This window comes from Pagrus pagrus, assembly GCF_965226575.1.
Source record: "Pagrus pagrus genome assembly, chromosome: 1".
Lineage (NCBI taxonomy): Eukaryota > Metazoa > Chordata > Actinopteri > Spariformes > Sparidae > Pagrus > Pagrus pagrus.
The window spans coordinates 13,866,629-13,888,270 of record NC_140185.1 but is presented as its reverse complement, the minus strand read 5'-3'; the positions used below and the strand labels follow the sequence as shown (position 1 = coordinate 13,888,270).

Genomic DNA, 21,642 nt, shown 5'->3' with positions numbered 1-21,642 from the left:
AACAATTAATTTAACTGGTGCAATCTGCTGCTCTCAACTTGGTTGACATATGTTCACTTGTCTGTGCTTTCAAAGTATGTCAGTCTCACATTTACTGTACACTTCAGTCAGTTAGAGCAATTTTGATCTTGTTTGTACAAAATCGTTCCAAGCCTTGGATGCAGGAGATGGTAATATAAATGAAATGCCAAAGCGGTGGTGCTTGGCTGGTCGCTGTGAAGAAAAATGTTTGCGAGGCTGAACTTATGCCAAGAGACAAGACCACTGGCATATAAGATATAAGAGTATACGGCTGCTGAGCAGCAAGATGCTTTCCACACAAACATCGAGCGTTACTGTATTGCCTTCAAAGATACTGCCACTCGACTACGACTGCGTCATATATTTTTAAAGTTACAGCCATGCTTGGAAACCATAAATAGACTGTTACCTCTAATTTAGCTGGGATACCTTGTGATGTGATTTCAACAAGCATTTTTGAAACCACTGACCCACATCACTTGCCCACTCGATTCATAATTCAGTGTGCATTGCAGTTATCTGTGCACAGGAGCATCAAACGGAACTGAAAGAACCATTGCATTTTAATGCATTTACATTTATGTTAAATACATATTCAATCCAGCACCAGTCTTCTAACAGCATACATAAAATCAGTGAGGAGTCTTCCAAGTGCTCATACGCTACTAAATAATACAACATAAATAATACTACACATATTTTCTTTATGTCTCTCCTTATTGACCTAAAATCCAGTACTTCTATGTTATTTGACTTGGTGTGTTTGTTAAACTGTGCATTATGTTTAGGATAACCAGTCTTACATCTGAATGTAGCTGAACCTTTAAATTGAAAGAGGGAAATAAAAAAGATTAATAAATAAATGTAAATGAATGCAAAAAAAACAATGTAGGACACCGAAGTTGGATCAATGTGACAAAATCAATCAATTTAAATGTTTGAATGTGTGAATGAGGTTTAAATTAAACAAAAGTAAATTACAGCCCTCTTGGCAATAATTTAAGCTTAAAATATTCAACAAAACCCCTATTATTTTCCTCTAGTTTCTTTGCAAATAAGGTTGTTCACGTTTGCATTATGGCGTCATTCATTTCCACAACAGAAAGTTACAACTAAAATGTTATGCTTAAAAGGCTAAAAGACTGTCACTTATAAAATGTAAGTTTCTTGATTATTGAATTTGTGAAGTATTTATTCAACATATTACTTTACTAACTGCTTTGCATAACTAAAAACTTATTCATGCGAAGATCTTTGTGATTAAATCAACTTTTAAGTGCATTTAAATATATTCATACAGGTTTCTTGTTGCACACATTTGTCAACATTCATCCGGCGAATCAAAACGTTATGAACATGATTCAATCTAAAACAACAGATGACATCACACGTAACTGCGTTTTTCTTCAGCAGAAGTTAACCTAAAATAAAAGAGTGAAAATTCCATTAAACAGATCAATTTCTGAGCACAGCTCTCAACAGTGGTACGGTAAAGAAACCAGTCTGTGGCCAAGCTGTGGAGGCCTCTGAGAGTGTGAGGAGGAGGTGCTAACAGAGTGTTTCTCACTTCTCTTTCTCTTGACAGAGAGGAGATGAAGTCCCTCCAGGCGGCCTTGCAGAAGCAGCTGGATGAGGCAAATGAGAGAGCAGAGAAGCAGCAGGCCACGGTAAGACAGAGCTGACCTGACCATCAACACCCGGTCTCTTCTAACCAGCCCCGTCACCTGTCACACAGGCCCCTCAGTGATCCACGCTCATTACCCAGCAGCAAGCTCTCTTGCCTCATTCCCTCACTACTTAATTAAAACTCTCAGAAAATAGTGAGAGAAACCTTTGTGTCATTCCCTCAACTCCCACACAAAATGAATAAGACTGAACAAAGGCATTATAACCTAAGAACATGTACTTATCTATCCATCTACCAAAATCCAGCTTTCCATTTAGAGTGTCCACCTTCCCATCTGCCGTCATGTCACTCTGCTTCTAACTAATTCCACACAGGTATCGTAAACACTAATTGCCCAATTAATTTCATCACCTGGTCTATATAATCCAAGAACATAGAGAAAAATATAGATTTTCACAGTGCATCCGCCCCCCAGGCATGATATGGAGAGGGCAGAAAAGAGTACCGGCAGGTTGTGAGAAGTTCCAGTACACAAAAAAAAACACAATTAGCACAATATGCCAAAGAGTAAAACATAAAAAAGCCAGCGCTGCATACTGATCTGAACCAGCCCACTTAAAGAACTGCACATACTACAAGAAACTTTTAACTGGTCTCATTTTAGCACTGATGCCTCTATAGAGTGCCACAGGACAGAGTCCTAAAACTGGAAATAAGTTAACATTTTTTCACCTCTAGTTCCCTCATCTCAGAGTCAATGAGTGTTTTTGAATGATTTTTGGTTAAATGCCTGAAATAATGTCTGTGGTTGACGGAAGCTTACATAAAACTACATAAAAAAGCCATCAGTAAATACTGCACATCTGATATAAACAGCGTTTACTTGTCTTAAAGGCACCAAGTGGTCAATTAAAAGATTTTTTTCATGGTGAAGTGCTGACTGTGAATTTGAGGAGTCACACAGTCTGAAGAAAGAAGCTGCTCTGTAATCTGGTGGTACGGCACTACAGAGCTATATCTGGCTGTTGGCTTATTATTATGATGACATGTTAATAACGTCAGCTTTAACCCAAACAGCTGTAGGGTTACATGTCACATAGGTGTTTGAAAGGCACTAAAACAGTTGTTTTACCACCATCATATTATAGTTACTGATCTCGCATGGCCACAAATAGATACGTTACCTCTTTGCTATTCAGCTGGAAGCAGGAACATGATAGTTCCTTGTAGCTGCTTTAGGTTTACAAACATATAAAGAAAAGCAACAAATCATCACATTTTAAGAGCTGGAACGAGTGAATGTTTGGCATTTTTACTCGATGGGTAAAATGACAAATGATAAAGGATCATTCTTGATTATCAGAATAGTTTGATTTGTTTTCTGTTGAGCCTGTTCAGCTCCAGTCATTTAAAATGTAATGATTTGTGAAACTAAAGCTTTTACACACAAATATTACATGAGTACATGAAGATGATACTCTGCTCTTAACTGTAGGGAATTTGGAGATGTTTGTAGTTAAGTCACAAAATGTGTATGAGACATGTAAGAGAAACAAGAGGAAACTTTGCATGAAAATGGTAATTCTTTAGAGTTGCTGTTTATGTAAGCCTGTATTTAAATTGAATAAACTTCACTCCACCAGCTTCTGACCACACACTGCTGTAACTGTTGTGCATAAGCCCCAGCCCAAGCTTGCTGACATAAACACAAACTCATCCAAAATACAGTATAGCTACAATCCACTGAATTGTTGGGTTATTTAAATTGCTAATGCATCTGTCCTATCTCACTGTATTGTCCCACATTTGTATCATCATGCTATTCATAGAGACCACATCTTGTTTTGCCACCGAACCCCTTATCAACAGTTCAGCATGAAGCTTGTCTGGCTGCACTAACAGCTACAGTAGCCCAGGAATTCCTTTGGGATTTTCAATATATGCCAATGGAAAAGCCTGTCCTGTAATAGTCCCGGCTTCTTGTGTACAGTCACAATTTTAATATCCCATGATCAACAATCAGTTTTGTGAGATAAACAACAATACAGTAACATTTCAAGTGACATTCTTGTCATTTTCCCAAGATCGTTGGAAAATCCCAGTTGCTGGGTTTAATGGTTTGAGTTTGACATTTATGTTCTATTAAATGGTATCTATCACCCCCGCTGAGATTCAAGATTAAAAAGAACACCTCTCTGCAGAATGCAAATGCCACAGCACAGACATTGAACAGAGCTATGAGATACTGTATCTGATTTAGACGCCTGGTGTCTGTGTAAAATTCAGTAGAAATACAGGACAACCAAAGACCACAGAGATAATCAACATTAAGAAAGTTGGAAGCCCCTTGCTTGCAAAAATTAACATATTTATTGCAGTTTATGTTGTACAGAAATCACCAATGAACACACAAAGCAGAAGACAGAAAGTGGTTAACTATGCCTACAGGTGTGGGCAGTGAGATTCGAGCCAGTCTATCTCAGGCAGCATTCTGTATGAAGAATTTTTTTGCTCTGGATGTGTATTTGGTAAACAAGGTGCCTCTAACTTCTTGGTTTAGAATCTTGCATTCAAACTAAAGAGATGCTGCATACGAAACTAGGTCTTCAACTTTCAGTCATTTTTTAACAACCATTTAATGACATTTTTTCTGATAAAACATTTTAAAACCTGTGATTTGACATCTTCATATTGCTTGTTTTGTACAATTAACAGTCAAATCAAAAGATATTCAAATTACAATGATTTATAAAAGCAGTAAATATGCAGCTGAAACCAGTAAATCCTTGGTGTTTTCTAGCTACATGGCAACATCCGTCTGGTCAGTCAACCATTCTCATCCAGACTGAAATATCTCAACATCATTCAAGGGCCGGTGTGAAATGTTGCACAGAGATCAATGGTGTGCAGAGAATGACTCTTGATGACTTTGGTGAACCCCTGACTTTCCCTCTCGTGCCAACATGAGGTGGTCATTTGTGGTTTGAAGTTAAATGTCTCTACTATTGGATGGATAACCATTATTTTTTACCGACATTAATATCACCCTCTGAAAATAATTAAATCCAGTGCTTCCATGGCAAAATACCTTCAAAACTAATTGTATCCCCATTAGCCTCAGCTGTACTTTATCCTTAGTGCTAACTTTTGATGATAGCAGACTAACATGCAAAATGATGATAGCAATTAGCTCAAAGCCACCGCGGTGCCCAAATACAGAGCTGCTAGTTTTGTTGTTTGATTGATATGATCATATTAATAATATCTTACATATCATAATGTTAAAATGGTTGATTAATAAACAAATCTTTAATCTCAACATGATTCACATCTCAGGCAAAATTATCTCTGCTATTTAGCCAAGCTCAATGCTCCACTGCACAAGTCAAACTTGTAGCTCATGCTATGCTTAATTTTCTTACTCACTTTCATTTTTTACATTTTAAAATCCATATAGAGCTACAGCTAGCGGATTTGTGGCGTAAAAATGAATAAAATACAGGAAAAATAAAAGAAGAAGAAAGAAAAGAAAGAAAAAAAATAGTTGCATTCAGCAAACAGAACTGGTAATGTATGGGGGTTGTTTTTATGTTGCCCCTTTTTTGACTTCTTTTAGCTAAAAACCTAAATACTGCACTAGGATGTGTTTTTTTTTAACCATCCCCCGGAGCTGTGGCAGTGACTGAAAGGCTCAAACATGAACCCTGATGTTATCATGCCCTGCTTGGGGATGTGAGTCAACTGGTGAGGCTTATTTTACTGTTCCCTGGGGTGTGTACCTGGTATTAGGTCACCAGCCCCATGAATCTTTTCCTCTTTGTTCACCAGACTATCTTGATGACCTCTCTCAAGGACATGCATCACTTAAAAAAAGCACCTTTTCAGAATAAAAAAACAGAAAGAAAGAAGAAACCTTGACCTATCTATCTCTCTCTTACATACAGGGAATTTATTCTTTTAAATATACGGTAGCCCATGGCTGCAGTTTGCCAACCACAGTTAGTGTTTGAACCTGTGTCTGGCTGCTAAACACAAGCCACAGGCCTGCACCAGCAAGACATGCTGAGCTCATGATAAAAGGATTGCGATAAACAAAGATATCACTCTGACACGATAAGCATATGGGCTATTAAATCCAGCACACTGTGGAAAACAGGCAGTCACTCACCGCAGGAATAAATGCCTCAACGTATCACATGTGCCGCAGTCAGGGTCTTGGATGGAACATTTCAGAACTGTCTTTATACTAAACTAACTTTGTAAGACACGAGAGAAATATAATATGTGACAGAGGTTTTTTATCAGAGTTATGAAGTCTTTAAACCTTGATGGGTGGCCGGTTAAAAAGTGAAAAACTGTTTAATTAGTGGCATGGAGAATGCCTTGCTCTGTCAGTTTAAAGGGAACAGTGTTCATTTATGGTAGGAGCCACAATATATTGCTTGAATATAAACTGAATGTAAACACTGCTCATACTGGCTAAATTAAAGACAGTAAATCAAATGCTACCACTGTTTTGCTACCTGCAGTACCATGATCCCAAGCATTCAATACAATTAACTGCTAATGCACAGAGGCTGGTTTAATTCAACTTTTTATTTGATTAAGTTAATTAACATCTAAATCTTATGATCAATTTCTATGATGACAAGCATGCCCAGCTTACCAGTTAGACCACTGGAAATGCCCGAAGTCAGAGCCAAGGGGATTTCACTCAATGAATTCAAATGAATTCAATTCCTCACATACCGTCCTGCTGCTGTAAATATGTGATTTTGTGTAAGAACACAGGCTGAAACTAGTACTCAAAAAAATACACTCTTCACTCCTGTGTGAGTAATGTTTGTTAAAACTACAGCACACACCTGTTTTTAAAGATTTATGTTTTCAGTAGTAACAAATGGACTTGACTGTAAGTGTCTCAGATGTTCTGGGGAAGTCTGACAGTATTGAGAAATGGATGGATTTGGTATTTTCATGGGATTTTTGACTACTAATATTGGAGACAGTAAATCAGATACTGCATTTCGTTAATGGCATAATTGCATTCATTCAATGCACTTAGTTTCACATACACTGCTTAAATGGGCATACTCAACATCCGTAGCTTTCATTAAATATGTTCACTGGATAGGAAATAAACACATAATGAATCTGGGCTTTCAGTCTAATTATCTTTCGTTTTGTCCTTTCTGTCTTCAGATCAAATTTCTTAAAGTGGAGATGGAGAAAAAGACCAAAATCATCAAGGATTTACAGCAAGAGGTGAGTCATCAAAGTTTCACTTAAGGATGATTTGAATCTCACTACATTAAGAAAAAATCCTGCATTCAACATCATTAATTTTCAGTTTATGGCTTTGTGAAGTATACGCAACCATAAAGGAAGAATTTACTCTAATTTACTGATCAGGAACCCACTTTCTCTGCCTTGTCTGCTTTTCATTTAATGATTTTCTGTGTCTGCCAAATGCCTTCTGGCAATCTCCAGAGATTGTGGGTAGAGCTGGTTGCTTTCAATCAAAGGTGGACATACGCTGGCATGAATATATCTATTTTACCAAGTACTTTGTAAACAGTGGAGTGTGTCTTTGATCATGCCTGCGATCATGGCTGTCGTGGGTTGTGTTGGTTGAGAAATTGCTCTCTCTTCTTTTGCCTCTTCTGCGATGGATTTCTCTCTGCATGATTGTTGAACATCAGTTCAAAATAGTTCGTCTAAAAGGATTTTTTTCTCTTTGATTCTGATGGGCTGACACCAAAATGTGACATTTACAGCTGATGCTTTAGATAGCTGGAGAAAAAAAGTTCTGCTGGCAAATGCCATTGTAGCTGCAATGAAAGTATGTGACACCACATTATCTACCGTTTGGCTTGTTATCTGCTGGAATAAAAAAAATAAAATAAAACACATCGACAAAAACAAGAAAACAACATGGCCCCATTAAATGCAGCATAGCTACATCGGGCACAGCAGCCTTTAAAAATGTTAAGCATTTTAATATGACTGTTTCCATTGTTATGTTTGCTTTGTCTGTCAGCTATGTAACATGAAAAAAGGAGAAAAGAAATGTCAAAATGAAACTCCTGCAGACGAGTACTGTGACAAATTGAATTAAATCATGACACACCGGCGACCTAATCATTTTACTGAATGTCATATGTAGATATAGGAGGACCCTTTACTCCGTTCACTGTGTCGACATGGAAAAATACCTGCTTCTGAATGACATGAGATGGGTTTTTATACAATGTTTTGACTAAAATTGACTGACTCCCTACCAGAAATGCAAATACAAATTAGTTAATTTTGATGCATGTTTTGTATTTATTGAGTAGGTAAGGTTTTACGTTCAACATCTGGAACCTTAATGATTAATTGGCTATGATTAATACGATTTATGAAGCCAATAATACGAATTGCTCTGAGCTTGCTTCAGAAGCGCAGAATCTTCACACAAACATTCAGTAGGTTGTGGCATGTACCTTTAAAGCTAGCATGCATTCCGCCAATAAACACAGAGAAAAACAAGAACAAAAGGTGCAGCACACTTTTGTAATGCTCATGACATCAAACTGCTGCACCTGGTTAGACCCATCGAGTATAGACTACAGACACATCATTAAACATGTTGCCACTTTCAACATTTTTTACTATTTCAGAGGGAGACAGCACAATTTCAATTTGGAGTACATGTTCTGCAAGGATTCAGATAGGAGGGAAAAAGTCCACAAGTTTTAACACAACAAATCTAATTACAGCTATAGAATATTAAATCATCTATCTTTGCTCACTATATCTGTCTTACCCTCAGGTGTGCATAAAATACAGCTTATGAACAAAAGTTTAAAATTATCGGTTATCAGTGTCAGCTGAAAATAATCCATATTATGCATCTCTATGTATTATACAAATATACAAAGCAATTATTAAGATACTTATAAAAATGCCCCTTTTTTGGGGTGTTTTGAACTGCAGGCAGGTTATTTTAATTAAATCACAAGATCATGAGAAATGATGATGAGGAGGGAAAATTGCCACACCGTGCTGCTCACTGCGAGTGAGAAAACTGATATTCACCAGATGTTCAAATTAATTTGAGACCAATTTCGACTAACTCTGCTTTGGTAACATGATCAAGTGCTTTAAATGAAGAAACAAACAGTGACATAATGACACCAATTTACTGATATCAAACTGTTCCTGCCAGAATGCAGGTTTCTGTGGATTCATCAGATCTATCATGTCTTTAAACAGCACAGTAGATCACAAACTATAGAATAAAGAGTATGCTGTGTTGTGTATTTCAAATTGTGTTTCTTGTTTGAAAGTTATTACAACTGAAGGACAATATGAAGTCATACAAAGAGATGTGATTAAAAAGTTTAGCATGAAGTTATCATAAATTGAACACATCTTTTGGTTTGATCTTAAATCACATATAAACCAGTGCAATGGATCGTGTAACATCAGTAACATTCTTAGAACCCATGACACCATTTTTTTCTACAAAGCCCACTGCCCTTCAGGATACCCAAGGGAGCTCAATAGAGCAGCATTTTTGTGAGCGTTTCCTTGTTTTGTTTGTCTTTTGCAAGTGCTACGTGATTACCAATTTTGCAAATGGTTTCATACTATTTTACTGATCTACAGAGGGCAGTAAAGATGTACAGCAATGTGCCATCTAAGGCAACAAAGAAGAAGAATGCTAGCTAGTCAACACAGGTGTAAACAATGCAGGTTTTATAATGTTAAAAAATGGCTTTGCAACATGTTTATTAGACCTTAACAATTCAAACAAAAGGTTTTTGTAAGTAAAACAGAACTATTGTTTTTTAACATGAAAGCTTTGCAAGGCACCTTTAAACTTTACAAGTTGTCAAACTGTATGCTGTTGTGTAGAGCTCTAGTTACCACCTCCTGGCAGCCAGAAAACAAGTCTGAAAAAAAAAAGTCACTGTAATCAGCTAATATAAAAAAAATAACCTGCTTCCTAACCATCTGTTGAGTTAACCAATTAATTTAATTCTGAGCTGATTCAAAACACTTAAGTAATTCTGCCTGGATTTTTACTTGCCCTGATGAAGATCTCAATAGCTGAAACACGTAGGCATGTTTTTACTGTTGTTATGATTCAATAGCCATGAGATATTAAAGGCTTTTTAAGTCATCACCCTCTTGAGTGCCTTAGACTTCTTCAACAATTCTGCCCTGATTATTACTTATAATCTTACTGAGTAGATCATCTACATTGTAACATCTGTCTATTCTAGTATATCATTTTGGAGCACACGTTATCAGTATTTAGCATTCATAATCCCATAGTCATATCTCTTGTTAACCTACATGGTAGCACCACATCATGTTATCATTTGGTGTCACTGATATAATGAAATACTGCACATATAAATTCATGGAAGCTGTGAAACGTTTTTAGGTAATGTGTCTGAAAAGTAGTATCTCAGGTATCAGTCAACTTATAATTAATGTCTGTAAAAGTCATTTATGAATTTGCTCTTGCATGATAAGCTCTGTAGGAGGTAATCAGAGGTAAATGTAGACACTTCCATAATCAATCAAGTGATTGTCACTGTAGGTGGTTGCACATGTTGGCAATACTCTGAGGCAGATCGGTTTAACTGACTAAATGACCCATAAAGGAGGCCATGATTTGACTTAGTAATGAACAATTAGGGGCTCCTTTACACTTCAACAACATCTTAATTTAGAAATAGAGCAAGTAGACACTGACATGGAGGCATGAAGATAAAGACTATAAACCCAGTGACAAAAATACCAAGTCAGTCCAGACCCAGGCCACACCTTGCATTATGAAGACAACAATACTGTACTTAGTGTAACGTTTTCTATTGGCGGTACATTTTCTATTGATTAATAAATTGTTGGAAATCATTACAGTGATCCTGTCCACAGATAAATGCTGTTTTAATGTGGCTAATTTCCCTGTCGTTGACATCGTTGTTATCGTGACATTAACTGCTGGAGAGAGTGAGAGCGTTGCGTGTTGTTGCTGCTGAGTTCATGCATTAACGTTACACCAGAGAATTTACTATCAGCTCCTCGCAGAAACGTACATTATGTGTCTGGTTTCTCCTAGTATACAGTGTCTGTAAGAATGTCTGAGTCAAAAACAGTCCTCCAAGCACCAAATGTGGGTATAATTTCCATTTGGCAAATACATTTTATAGGGCTCTCTGCCACACTGGGAAGAAACAAATTGTGTTGTACCGAAAGAACAATGATGGCCTCTGTCATGTTTTGGTGTGAATTATCTCCTTAGTTTTATCAGTGCCTCTCTCCTCTGCTGTCTATTGGAGTTTAACACTCATGGTGCATTCAGGTGGACATTGTAAACTCATAAGTCTATACTCAAATGGCCACAAAGGTTGCTGTTATTACTTTCTTCTTATTTCACTACAGCATTCATAATAATTACATTCTAAAATGACATGTATAATATCCCATCAGATCTTTATCAGTAAACTTAATAACATTTTTGTACAACAGGTCCCCGAGCAGCCTATGTCTGGTCATTTTTAAGTTGTTTTACTGCAGCCTTGTTTGAATAATTAATTATTAAGACATGAGATGTGAGAGATGTGATGTTTATTAATTGATTTAATGCTATTTTGTTATCTCCCATCAAAAAAAATATAGATATGGACATTTGAGTAATACATTTGAGGACCCTTTTTATATACACTAAATATACCTTTAACATACACAGACATGATGTGATGTGTGAACGTATAAATGTATATAAATATAATGATACAGACACTTGGATTGCAAAGGATAATTTACTGTATACATTTTTAATTAAAGGATATATATAACCTTATACTTACATTTATACAGTGAAATGATATATACATATATATATATATATATATATATATATGAATGCAAGAATGTATACAGACAGATATATCAACCATTCATGTAAGATATAGTTATATAAATATTTAAAGATTGATATATAAACAACAATTACACAATATAAGTATGAATAATTTGTCATTATGTGTATATAATGCAACATATGTATATATGTATCTATTATAATGAGTATATAATAGTTTATGCTTTAATGTTTGTCACAGTCTTCTGCTGAACCTCATTAACATAAGTCAGTCCTCAAAGTCAATCTTGCCAAAATAACAAGTTGGCAAACAGTGTTGCCAACAATTTGACCTGAATTAAAGTTTGCTGAACTGTAATTGAAGAGACTAAAAAGAATAACATTTTTGGTAGAAAAACCATGTAAATGTTGATGCACTCCAACACACTGAAACAGAATGGAGGTTATTTACTGAGATTTACTCTGCAGGCAGGAGGAAGAGGCAAAGAGCACAAGTTCAAACAAAAAAAAGCACCTTTTCTAGAACCGCTGCTCTCCTATTGAGTGACTGCTTCATTGTTGACATTTTGAGGTTTGCGTTTTTCTCTTCCAGATCTACATATCTTGGAAAAGGGCTTCTCCAGGTTTGAGGGGCTTTATAATCACATACAGAAGGGGTCATCTGTGGTCAATAGAAGTCTGGAAACTTCTGACATCTGTGAGGCTCTGACATTTAAGTCGTGGCTACATGCAGGGAATCATGAGAAACATTTCCCTGCATCTATTACACTTGTGTGAGTTACAGAAGATTTCCTCCATGCAGAACTCAAAGGTCAAAATAATCATTTTACTACCCCAGTTTTCCATTCTCCTCAGTTTTATGTTACATTCTTGACTTTGCATCTTTGAAGGACGGTCATTTGACATTTAACATTAGTTATATGCGATGGAACGTACCATTAAACAAGGTACTGAAACCCCAGCCTTTTTTTTTTTTCTGGTGGTAGAAATAACTGCATTTTATTGTCTTCATTATTATCTTCAATTATTAATTACCCCAGAAATAAAATCAAAACAAGCAATTTTTCAAAGCCAAAATAAACAACTGTTTCCACCTGACGCACATAAAAATAGCCAATATTACATCATTATCTTTTAAACAGTATTATGAACATGAATTATGTGCCCTGTCATGTTCTAGTCAAGATTAAGTGATCTCTTTGCGACTACCTCAAGAAAAAAGTATAATGTCCTCTTTTTGAGAACTTGAAAATGAACATGAGTGGGTGTGTATTTTATGTCTCTTATTTCATGTTAATCATTAACCTATGAATATCTTTTCAGAGCGTTTAGAGTTTATTAACTTTCTGATTTAAAAGATCTTATATCAAGACATAGCCATAAATGAATAAAAAGATAATATATAGTCTCATATCAAGATATAATACCAGTATATTGCCCAGCCATACCTGTAACTATTTTAGAGGCGTTGATTTAACTTTATGACAATTTTGGAAGCTGCAGTTTGTGATGCTGTTGAATTCAATAGCTTCATTTGCAGCAATAAAGGTTTATTAAATATTAGAAACATCTCTCAGTACAACATAAATGCAACTATACATTGCAACCTTCATGACAGTATGAATTATTGCAGGGCTCCTGCATTAGACTGCATTAGTTTAGTTATCTAATAGACTACATATGCTGTATTGTAGAACACCATCATTCATAAGAGTGATTACGTGGCCATGTTAAGTGTATTCAAGCTAACCGTGTCCTTTGTTTACACCAGCATTAGTTTTTAAAATGTGTTTTTATGTTGCACATCACTGTGAATTGTGTTGTGGTGTCAGCAGGAAAGCTCTACGGCTCCAATTCACTGCAAAGTCATTATCAATGATTTGCTTTCGGGGCTTATTATGAGTATTTTGAGGCGAATGACTTACAGACTGACTTGGATCCTGCTGGGATTCATCAGGTTCTCACAGAGCATTGTAATAGACAGCTTTGCCACACACCCGGCTCCTTGCTGCTGATGCTGATGTTTTTTAGTCTAAAATGGCTTCCCATCATTGTCTTCTTCCTTTCATGTCTTTCTGATGTAATTTCACCGGCTAAACGGCAGAAGAAAAAAAAATCATGCATCAGGGCATTTACTGGATCTCTTAGTGATACTCTTACCGGAAAAAAGTGACAAACTAAAGTAGGCAGAAAATGGAAACCGCATCATTATGTGTGCTACAAAGACAAAACAGATGAAACCACTGAAGTTAATAGAGGCTTAATATCATAGTCTAGCAAGTTTTGGTCTAGCAAGTTTTGCAGTTCTTTGTTTTTTATTTTATTATAATTACCAATGAGTGATACTAGAAAGTTACTTGTTCATGCCTATCAGAAAGTGATCAAGTGTAACCATTAAAAAGATGTGATGACTAATTTCAAACAATATTTCAAGGAGTCAAATCAGTTTTATTGTTATTTAAAGTGCTTCAAAGCGATAAAATGGGAAAAGAAATTGCATATTTCAAAGGTAGTGTGTAGTGTGAGTGTGCAAAATACATTAAATCCAATGTTGCCTTCCGTCTGTGACTTTTCTTAATATTTAGGCAGTAATGTTGCATTACTGTCTCATTAAAAACTATATTTGAAAAATAATTACCCATTTTTTTAGTTAGTTCTCCACAAGCACACTGAGCTGCACAGCATTATTGCCTTCAAGAAAAAATAGCTTCCTCCCTCCCACAAGTATATTACTCAACAACTGAATGGCCACTGCATTAATACAAAGAGTGTCGGGACTAATTTCACACAGATGATCACTGAGATGATCACTGAGAAGATGAGATGATCGCTGAGATGCACTGAGATGCACTAAGAAGAAAGTGTAGTGACAAAAATAGAGGTTTAGGTGAAATTGGGTGTGATGGGTGATGGCATGTGATGTCACATTTTGCAGTGAACGGACAGGTGATGTACAGCCTGATCGATCGCACTCACATATCGGAGACAGCAGCCCCGACTTGTTACTCAAGAGTAATGGTGGACTTGACATCCAGTGAGAGTGACAGTGTTTATTGTAAATGGAAAAGGCCTAGTAAGATGACAATTAGGGATGCACATTTTCAGAAATTTCTTTAATTGATGGTCAGCTGCCTTAACAATCGATTATCAATTAATCATTAATAATATATGAAATATGTTGGATCTTTTTCCATTTGCAAACTGTTTTATCCACTGACATGATCTATGTTTGATGTAAAATCAGCGCCAGCTACATTAGGAGTTAAAAGAACAGATATAGTAATCATAAAGTTACTTGAGCGATACCAATTAACACAAATAATTAATTACATAATTACTTAATAATTAGAATTTTAATTATGGTGCTTCTGGCTTTAACTATTCAACAACTGGCAACAAAATCAACCAATACTAAGGGGACCAGTGTTTTGTGTTTTATTTGGATATATTTGAAAAGCAAGCATCTGTAATCTGTTATTGTGAAATACTTTTTGATGTATCCATCCCCGTCTCTGATTGTCGGTCAAGACATTTTTAAACAGTGAAATTCTTAACGGCGACTAACAGATTAATCATTAATCATTAATATCACTAATGGCGATGACATATTAGAGTGTGGTCAAATTTATGACAGTACACAATTAGTACATGTATGTTTGAACTGACAATATAATGCATGCATCACTCATGCTGGTGGTGTTGTACCCTCAAAAAACGCTGAAAAGATAATTGCCATGACTGCACAAAACCACATCCTAAATTTGTGGTGTCATCTAGTGAGTTTTGGATGGTATACAGCAATTTATGTTAGGGTTGTTTCCCCTTTAACAAAGCAATGTCCATACAGTTCCCTGCATATAGGTTGTAGATTGTGTAGAGTTGGCCACAGAAACATTTTCTATTCTCAGATTGACTTTGTTTGAGGTATTTAAAATGAGTCAGTAATTCACATGGACAATTTAAGATTCAAGCAAAGTACTGTATATAAAAAAAAACAAGAGTTTGTGCTTTTTTGCCTTCCTACGCTGACAATATTCTCATGACCCCAAGATTAACCTTGCGATTTGAGCAGTTCAGACCCTCAGGTTGGAAACCTTTGGTAAGAGTTCTAGCAACATATATAAATTAGAAAATCTGCTGGCTGCCAGAGCATGTTGTAATGACTCTGTTTTGTGTGCTTAATACTAAAAGGAAATACACACAAAATTATCATGAACTGAGCATGAACTCTGAAATAAATTAAATGATGTTGATGCAAATTTAATGATCATTATATACTTCCACCATTGCGTGTGATAATGGGAATATGTCTCGTGTTCGCCCTTTGAAAGCTGAGCAAACAGTCAAAATAAAGATACAGGAAGTCTAAATTAGAATGCATGTTTATGTAGGTACTGTATATATATGATGTACAGTACTGTGCAAAAAACAGCAAAAAAATATCTACTGTTTATTCTGACTTTTTCGATGGAAGGTCAGACGCTGGGATGTTTGGGCATTTCATTTAGATGCAAAAAAAATCAGGAAAACAAATCCATGTGTCTTAGGTTGCTATGGCAACATGGCAGTGCAAACTTAGAAAACAAATCTCACATATATGTTTGAGTCAGATAAGTGCCCAGCAGACTGAAATGAAAATACAACAGAGCAGCTTCTCCAGGCTCAACCCAACAAGAAAGGTAAAACTGCCCCTAATGACAGTCAATGACACATCAGAGACAACACCCAGATGAGAGCAGTGTTACCCAAACAAAATATTAAGCATGCGAACCAGGATATTATTAAGATATTATTTTAGTAGAACACAGGGGCATTCAACTGCAAGTGATATTATTTCTAAATGCTTATAGTCAGCACCTATTTAGCTACCAATTCCTGTCCCTTCTTTAAGATGAGTGAAAGAGTAATGGATCAGCCTATGATCAAGAGAGGAAGCTTTGGTCAGGGTGTAAGCTTTATAGTATTAAGATATGTTGTTTGAAAATGTTCCTTAGTCGGATTTGAAGTCAGATGTGTCCCCAGTCGCCCATCCAGTGTAAAAACCTGTTTTTTAGGTGTTTCTCTTTCACAAAATCCTTTTTTACTTCATGCAGTGGGCATGTCCTTTTACATTTTATGGCATAATGCCTATTTCACAGAATTTCTAGTACCAAAACAGCTCTCTGCACACACAGAATCGATTCTCCCTCCACTGATCGGGAGGAAACCCAGAAAGGCTGCCCGTGATTCTTCATTTTCGCCATAGATAGCGCACACACTCTTCATTTCATCAGACAGCTCAGCGTTCAATCGAATGTGGCTCAGGGTGAGCCTGAGGGTTAACAGATTGTGGATCTGTCTCCTCTTCTCAATCAGTGTCAAAAACGTACTCAGGAGTAAATAAATGCACATAAATGTTTGTTAATGTATTTCAACCAACAAACAACTCCTTCCTTTAAAGCAGCTGCTTGTACTGGTCCTACTGCTCTTTTACTGTGGAGCAGGGTAAAGGGGAAATGGTTAGGGTGGAATCACCAAACCATTATTTATTGTGTGCTGCATTAAATAAATTAGTCTTGAATTTGAGCTAAAGTACTGAGTCAGTGTCTGCTTCCCTGACACTGACAGGAAGCTTGTTTCATATGGAGAAGTACTTGAAATGTCTCCTGCAGCTCTCCAGAATCGTTTCAGGAAGAAACAAAAGCAAAAGTAAATTAAAGATGTCATATATAACATTTCCGTACCAAAATGTTGATGAGGAAAAAAACTAGAGGTCGCCGCCACAAGAAACATCAATATTGGACATAACAGGCTGCTTTCACAGTTGACCTATATAGTCATGTTTCTGAAGAGGACAGCCTTGCCAGAATGAGGACGAAAGCTGACAAACATGACTAAACAATTTCCGCCCGGGTCATCCAGTCACACCGTGACAACTTAAGATAGAGTTTCATCAGCAATGGTGGTTGTTTAACAATGAAAACAACAGCTCCCATGAACCGACACTACTTCACAACGTCATCAAACTACATCTTTTGTTTTAATTGTTTTGATTTAGAGTCCCCTAGTGGCCAAAATTACACACTGTGCATTTCAGTTTATTAAATGAGAGAAAATGCTTAACTCTAGATATTCCTGAGGCGAATAGTGTTTTTTTTCTTGGTCACAAATGGCACCACTGGAGCCAAATTGTTTTGGGGTATTTCTGAATCCAAAGTCGATGAGTGATTTCTTTGCTCCTCTACACAGGCAGCTCTGTTTTGGGTTTGTCTCTTCGAGTTTCAGGACGAGTTTTGCAATGACAGGGTTTAGAGTGAAAGTCTACAGGATTTAGATGCCATAAGCGGTATGGATAATACCTGCAGTGGATTTGAAACAGAGTGGTTTTGTGATGTGGCTGCAAACCGTGTCATCGATAGCAGCGGCTGCTGTGCCAGAGATGTTTACTGGCATTGTTGTTTGTTAATTCATCATCAACAGGGGCTGCTTATGTAGGGGATGACGTCAGGGTAACATAGTGAACCATTCTCCATTCGATTTTGTTGTGTTGTCTTTTTTTTTTATTACAACTTATTATAACCCAGAGCAAGAGAATTAGCAAATATTGTGAGGCCTTATTAAATCCCTGTGTGGGAACTAAACACTAGGTCCTCCATGGACAGTGAAATTGTACATAAATGCAGTGAGTGAATCTTAGTGTCTGTAAGAGGAACAAAGGCTTTAAAGGGAATATTCAAATCTTGAAGCACACAGTAACCCACAGCTTGTCTGTAATGAAATCATGAGTGGCAGGTAAACCTGATTGTGTTGTTTCAGTGCCTCACACTAACAGGAGGGTGTGTTCCTTCTGGGATCCAGAGGGTGGCTTATATTTAATCTGCATTTCCTCCCAACACTGCCAAAGTGCTGTAATACGCAAAAAGACAAATTGCAGTTGCCGTCTGTGATATAGCCAATACAGCAATCTCCTTTTATTTACAGGTAATGTTTCTCACTTTCAGAATTTCCATATATTATTCTTATAGCCTGGGATTGTCCAATTAGTTTGAAGCCATAAACAATTTTCTTGCAATATTAGAAGCGAGCCTCTAATCTATTGTCGTATTGCACAGCCGAGCTTCATTTATAATAAATTGTTACATCCAAAAATATCTCAACATATTTAGCAGCACTTGCTGTTCCAAAATGTATCCTGATATACATAAAAACAATTGGGAAGCTGTCACACTCAAGCTTTCTATCTTTTGCAATTCATTTTTTGTGCAGCTTCATATGAGACAATCAGAGTTAAACAAACTTTTCCTTTTGCCTTTTTCTGTCTATGGCAGCAAGCAGCGAACATCAACTATCACAGCCTGAAATATCCTTAAATCCCAACAGAGATTTCTTAGATGAAAGATAGTAGGACTCCCTTTCTGAACAATATATATTAAGACAGCAGTGACTAAAAATAAATGCAGTTATACTTACCCTAATCAAAGCAAGTTTGAAGGATTAAACCTGGACCACATTTGCTTAAAAATCTAATTGTTTTTGACATCTAGGTTACATATAAGAGTTATTTCAACTGACAACATTTCTGTGTTAATCAGGTCATACAACCCCGGTTCTAAAGAGGTTGGAACACTGTGTAAAACATTATATAAACATTATTCAGTTACCGGCAAACAAATTGTATTTACCAACAACGTCCTTGCAATGTTTCCAAACCCATGTTTGAAACCCATTAGTAACTCCAACATTATCTCTTTTTTTTAAAACCTTTGTTTAAAAAATAACAAGTACATACAAATACACAAATACACCTTGTACCTTGTTACAGCCACTAGGTCTCCATCAGTGCTTTAAACAACAGACAACACAATATGGCCCTACCTACTTAGCAACAGCCAATAAGAATTAAATGACCCAGATAATATCATATTAGGTGAAACAAATGGAAAGTAGATGAGATGACATAAAAGTTTACATGCCCACAACATACAGAAAATAGACACCCACGTGTATAATATGATAACACACAGGGCTGTTTGTTGTTTTGGGGTTTTTTTTACCACATAAAATATCAAATCTATATCCTCATTGAGACCACGATACTTTAATGATTCAATCTCAAAAATATTCTCTTCCAGGGGAAAAAGGCAATGGAACAGTCATCCAAGTTGGAAACTCGGGCAAGATCCACCAAGCCCAACTTCCCTGACATAAACGCATGACATCACAGCAGTATGGCAGCACATAGAGTGAACAATTAGTTTTTACTTCTTTATCACTCTTTACATAGTGTTTGTTTTTGTGAAACGTGCAGTAAATACAACTTTGCAGTTGTAATTTTCACCTTCATACATTTGATCTGTGGAGAGTATGCTTTAGGAGCCTACTCCAACTGTCTTTTTTCAAGTGCCCTACATGTTTAACCAAGCAGATGCACTGGGACGCTTTTAGATTGGAAGTCTGTCATGCCGACTTGGAAATATCAACTTCTGACTTGCAGCGGAATGCAGCATTATAATCTGGGTCGTGTGAGTGCCTCTCATTGGCTCTTGCATTACATAGGTAGGGCCACATAGAGTTGGTTGTTGTTTGGAGCCCTGATGAAGACCTAGTGATCAAACATGTTGGCTTTTTAATAACTTGACTTTAAATGATTTAGCCACAATAATAAAGGCTTTTTAATGTTTCCATTTACGTATAATATTTTTTAAATTTTATATTTTTATTTTATAATTTTTTTTGTATGTGTATATATATATATATATACCCCCCGCCCCCGCAGCTGTCCATGGTGCTGCTGAACCAGGTGACGTTGTTTACACTCTGCGTTGTGGCTTGTCTGTGAAACGCGCGTGCTCAGGGACTGGGCAGATCTGTCCCACTTGCTTTGTCCCTCACTCTGTTGGGAGATCTTCCACAGAGTAAAAGAAATACACATTGTTTCTCTCCCCTGCTCCGCTCGAGCGCGGCTGAACGCGGCTTGAGCAAAGAAAAAAATTCTTTGCTCGGTTCTTTGGTTGGGTTTCAGGCAATGAAGAAAGGAGTTGGTTAAGTTTAGTAAAAAGACCAGGTAGAGGCCAGAAGCATAATGACCGTTAGCTATAGGCTACTATGTCATATTATTTACAGATCAAGTTTAGTTCTTGGAATTTTGTGCATTTGAAAGAACAGTTCTTTTAAGTATTGTTTGTTTTTATTCTGTCTGTTCAACGTCCTCCAACAAGGACGGGTGGTGGTGGGGTTCATAATGTTCACAATGATATTTTATTAGTTGTTGGTTTAACCATGGATGAGGTAATGGCTGTTATGTTATTTTCTTTTCAGTGACATTCCTTGTTACATGTTCATTGCTGGATTTATGGAAAAACATCAACCAATATTGCATATCCATAATTATTATAATGAATAATTAAAGAATACTTACACTATAACGAAAAGTGTAACTAAAAAAAGAAAATATTTTTACGCCTATTTGGAATTTTACTCGAATACAAATACAAATACTTTTCCCCCCTCAACAAATAAAAATACGGATACAAATATCGGCTGCTCTGCACACCCCTAATATATATATATATTATATATATATATATATATATATATATATACTGGATAGCCTCTGGTTTTTGAAGAGCTATTTTTCTCATTTTCCAAGTGCACCCAACATAATTTTTTATCTACATTGTATTACAGAGAGCAACAAGTCACCTCTTTTTTCTACACCTTCAAATATAGTAATTAAATTGCTGTTGGAATGACTGTCGAATGCAACCTAGACTTCTAAAGAGCCACACTTTAGTTGAGCTTTAACCTCAAAGACTAGACATACTTAGACCTGCAAATCACCAATTTAAGGCTTGCTAAGATGGACGGTCAGATGTCCTTAATCATAAAGTAAAAACCTTGGCTGTACCAATACCCTGCTTTACAGTGTGACTTAGCGAGGGCTTTGATGATTCAGACTTATATATGCTATTGCTTTTCACAATCCATCAGAAAACTCATATCAAATCATATCAACTCTCAACTCCACAGTAACCATCAGCCACAAAGTTACCCCCACCATCAAGGAGATACTTACTCTCTGGGCTTTGCGTCAACTTGAAGTGAAATCATACTTCCTCATTTGCAATGTGTG

The 21,642-nt window shown here is 36.5% G+C and overlaps 1 protein-coding gene across 1 annotated transcript in view; it reads left to right on the top strand.

Moving 5' to 3' along the window:
• Nucleotides 1–21,642, top strand: part of luzp2 (leucine zipper protein 2) — a 170,666-nt gene that overhangs the window by 99,317 nt on the left and 49,707 nt on the right. The window contains exons 4-5 of the mRNA XM_084357627.1: nucleotides 1,607–1,688; nucleotides 6,851–6,913. Coding sequence (XP_084213753.1) covers nucleotides 1,607–1,688; nucleotides 6,851–6,913 — 145 coding nt within the window. The remainder of the gene's footprint in view (nucleotides 1–1,606; nucleotides 1,689–6,850; nucleotides 6,914–21,642) is intronic.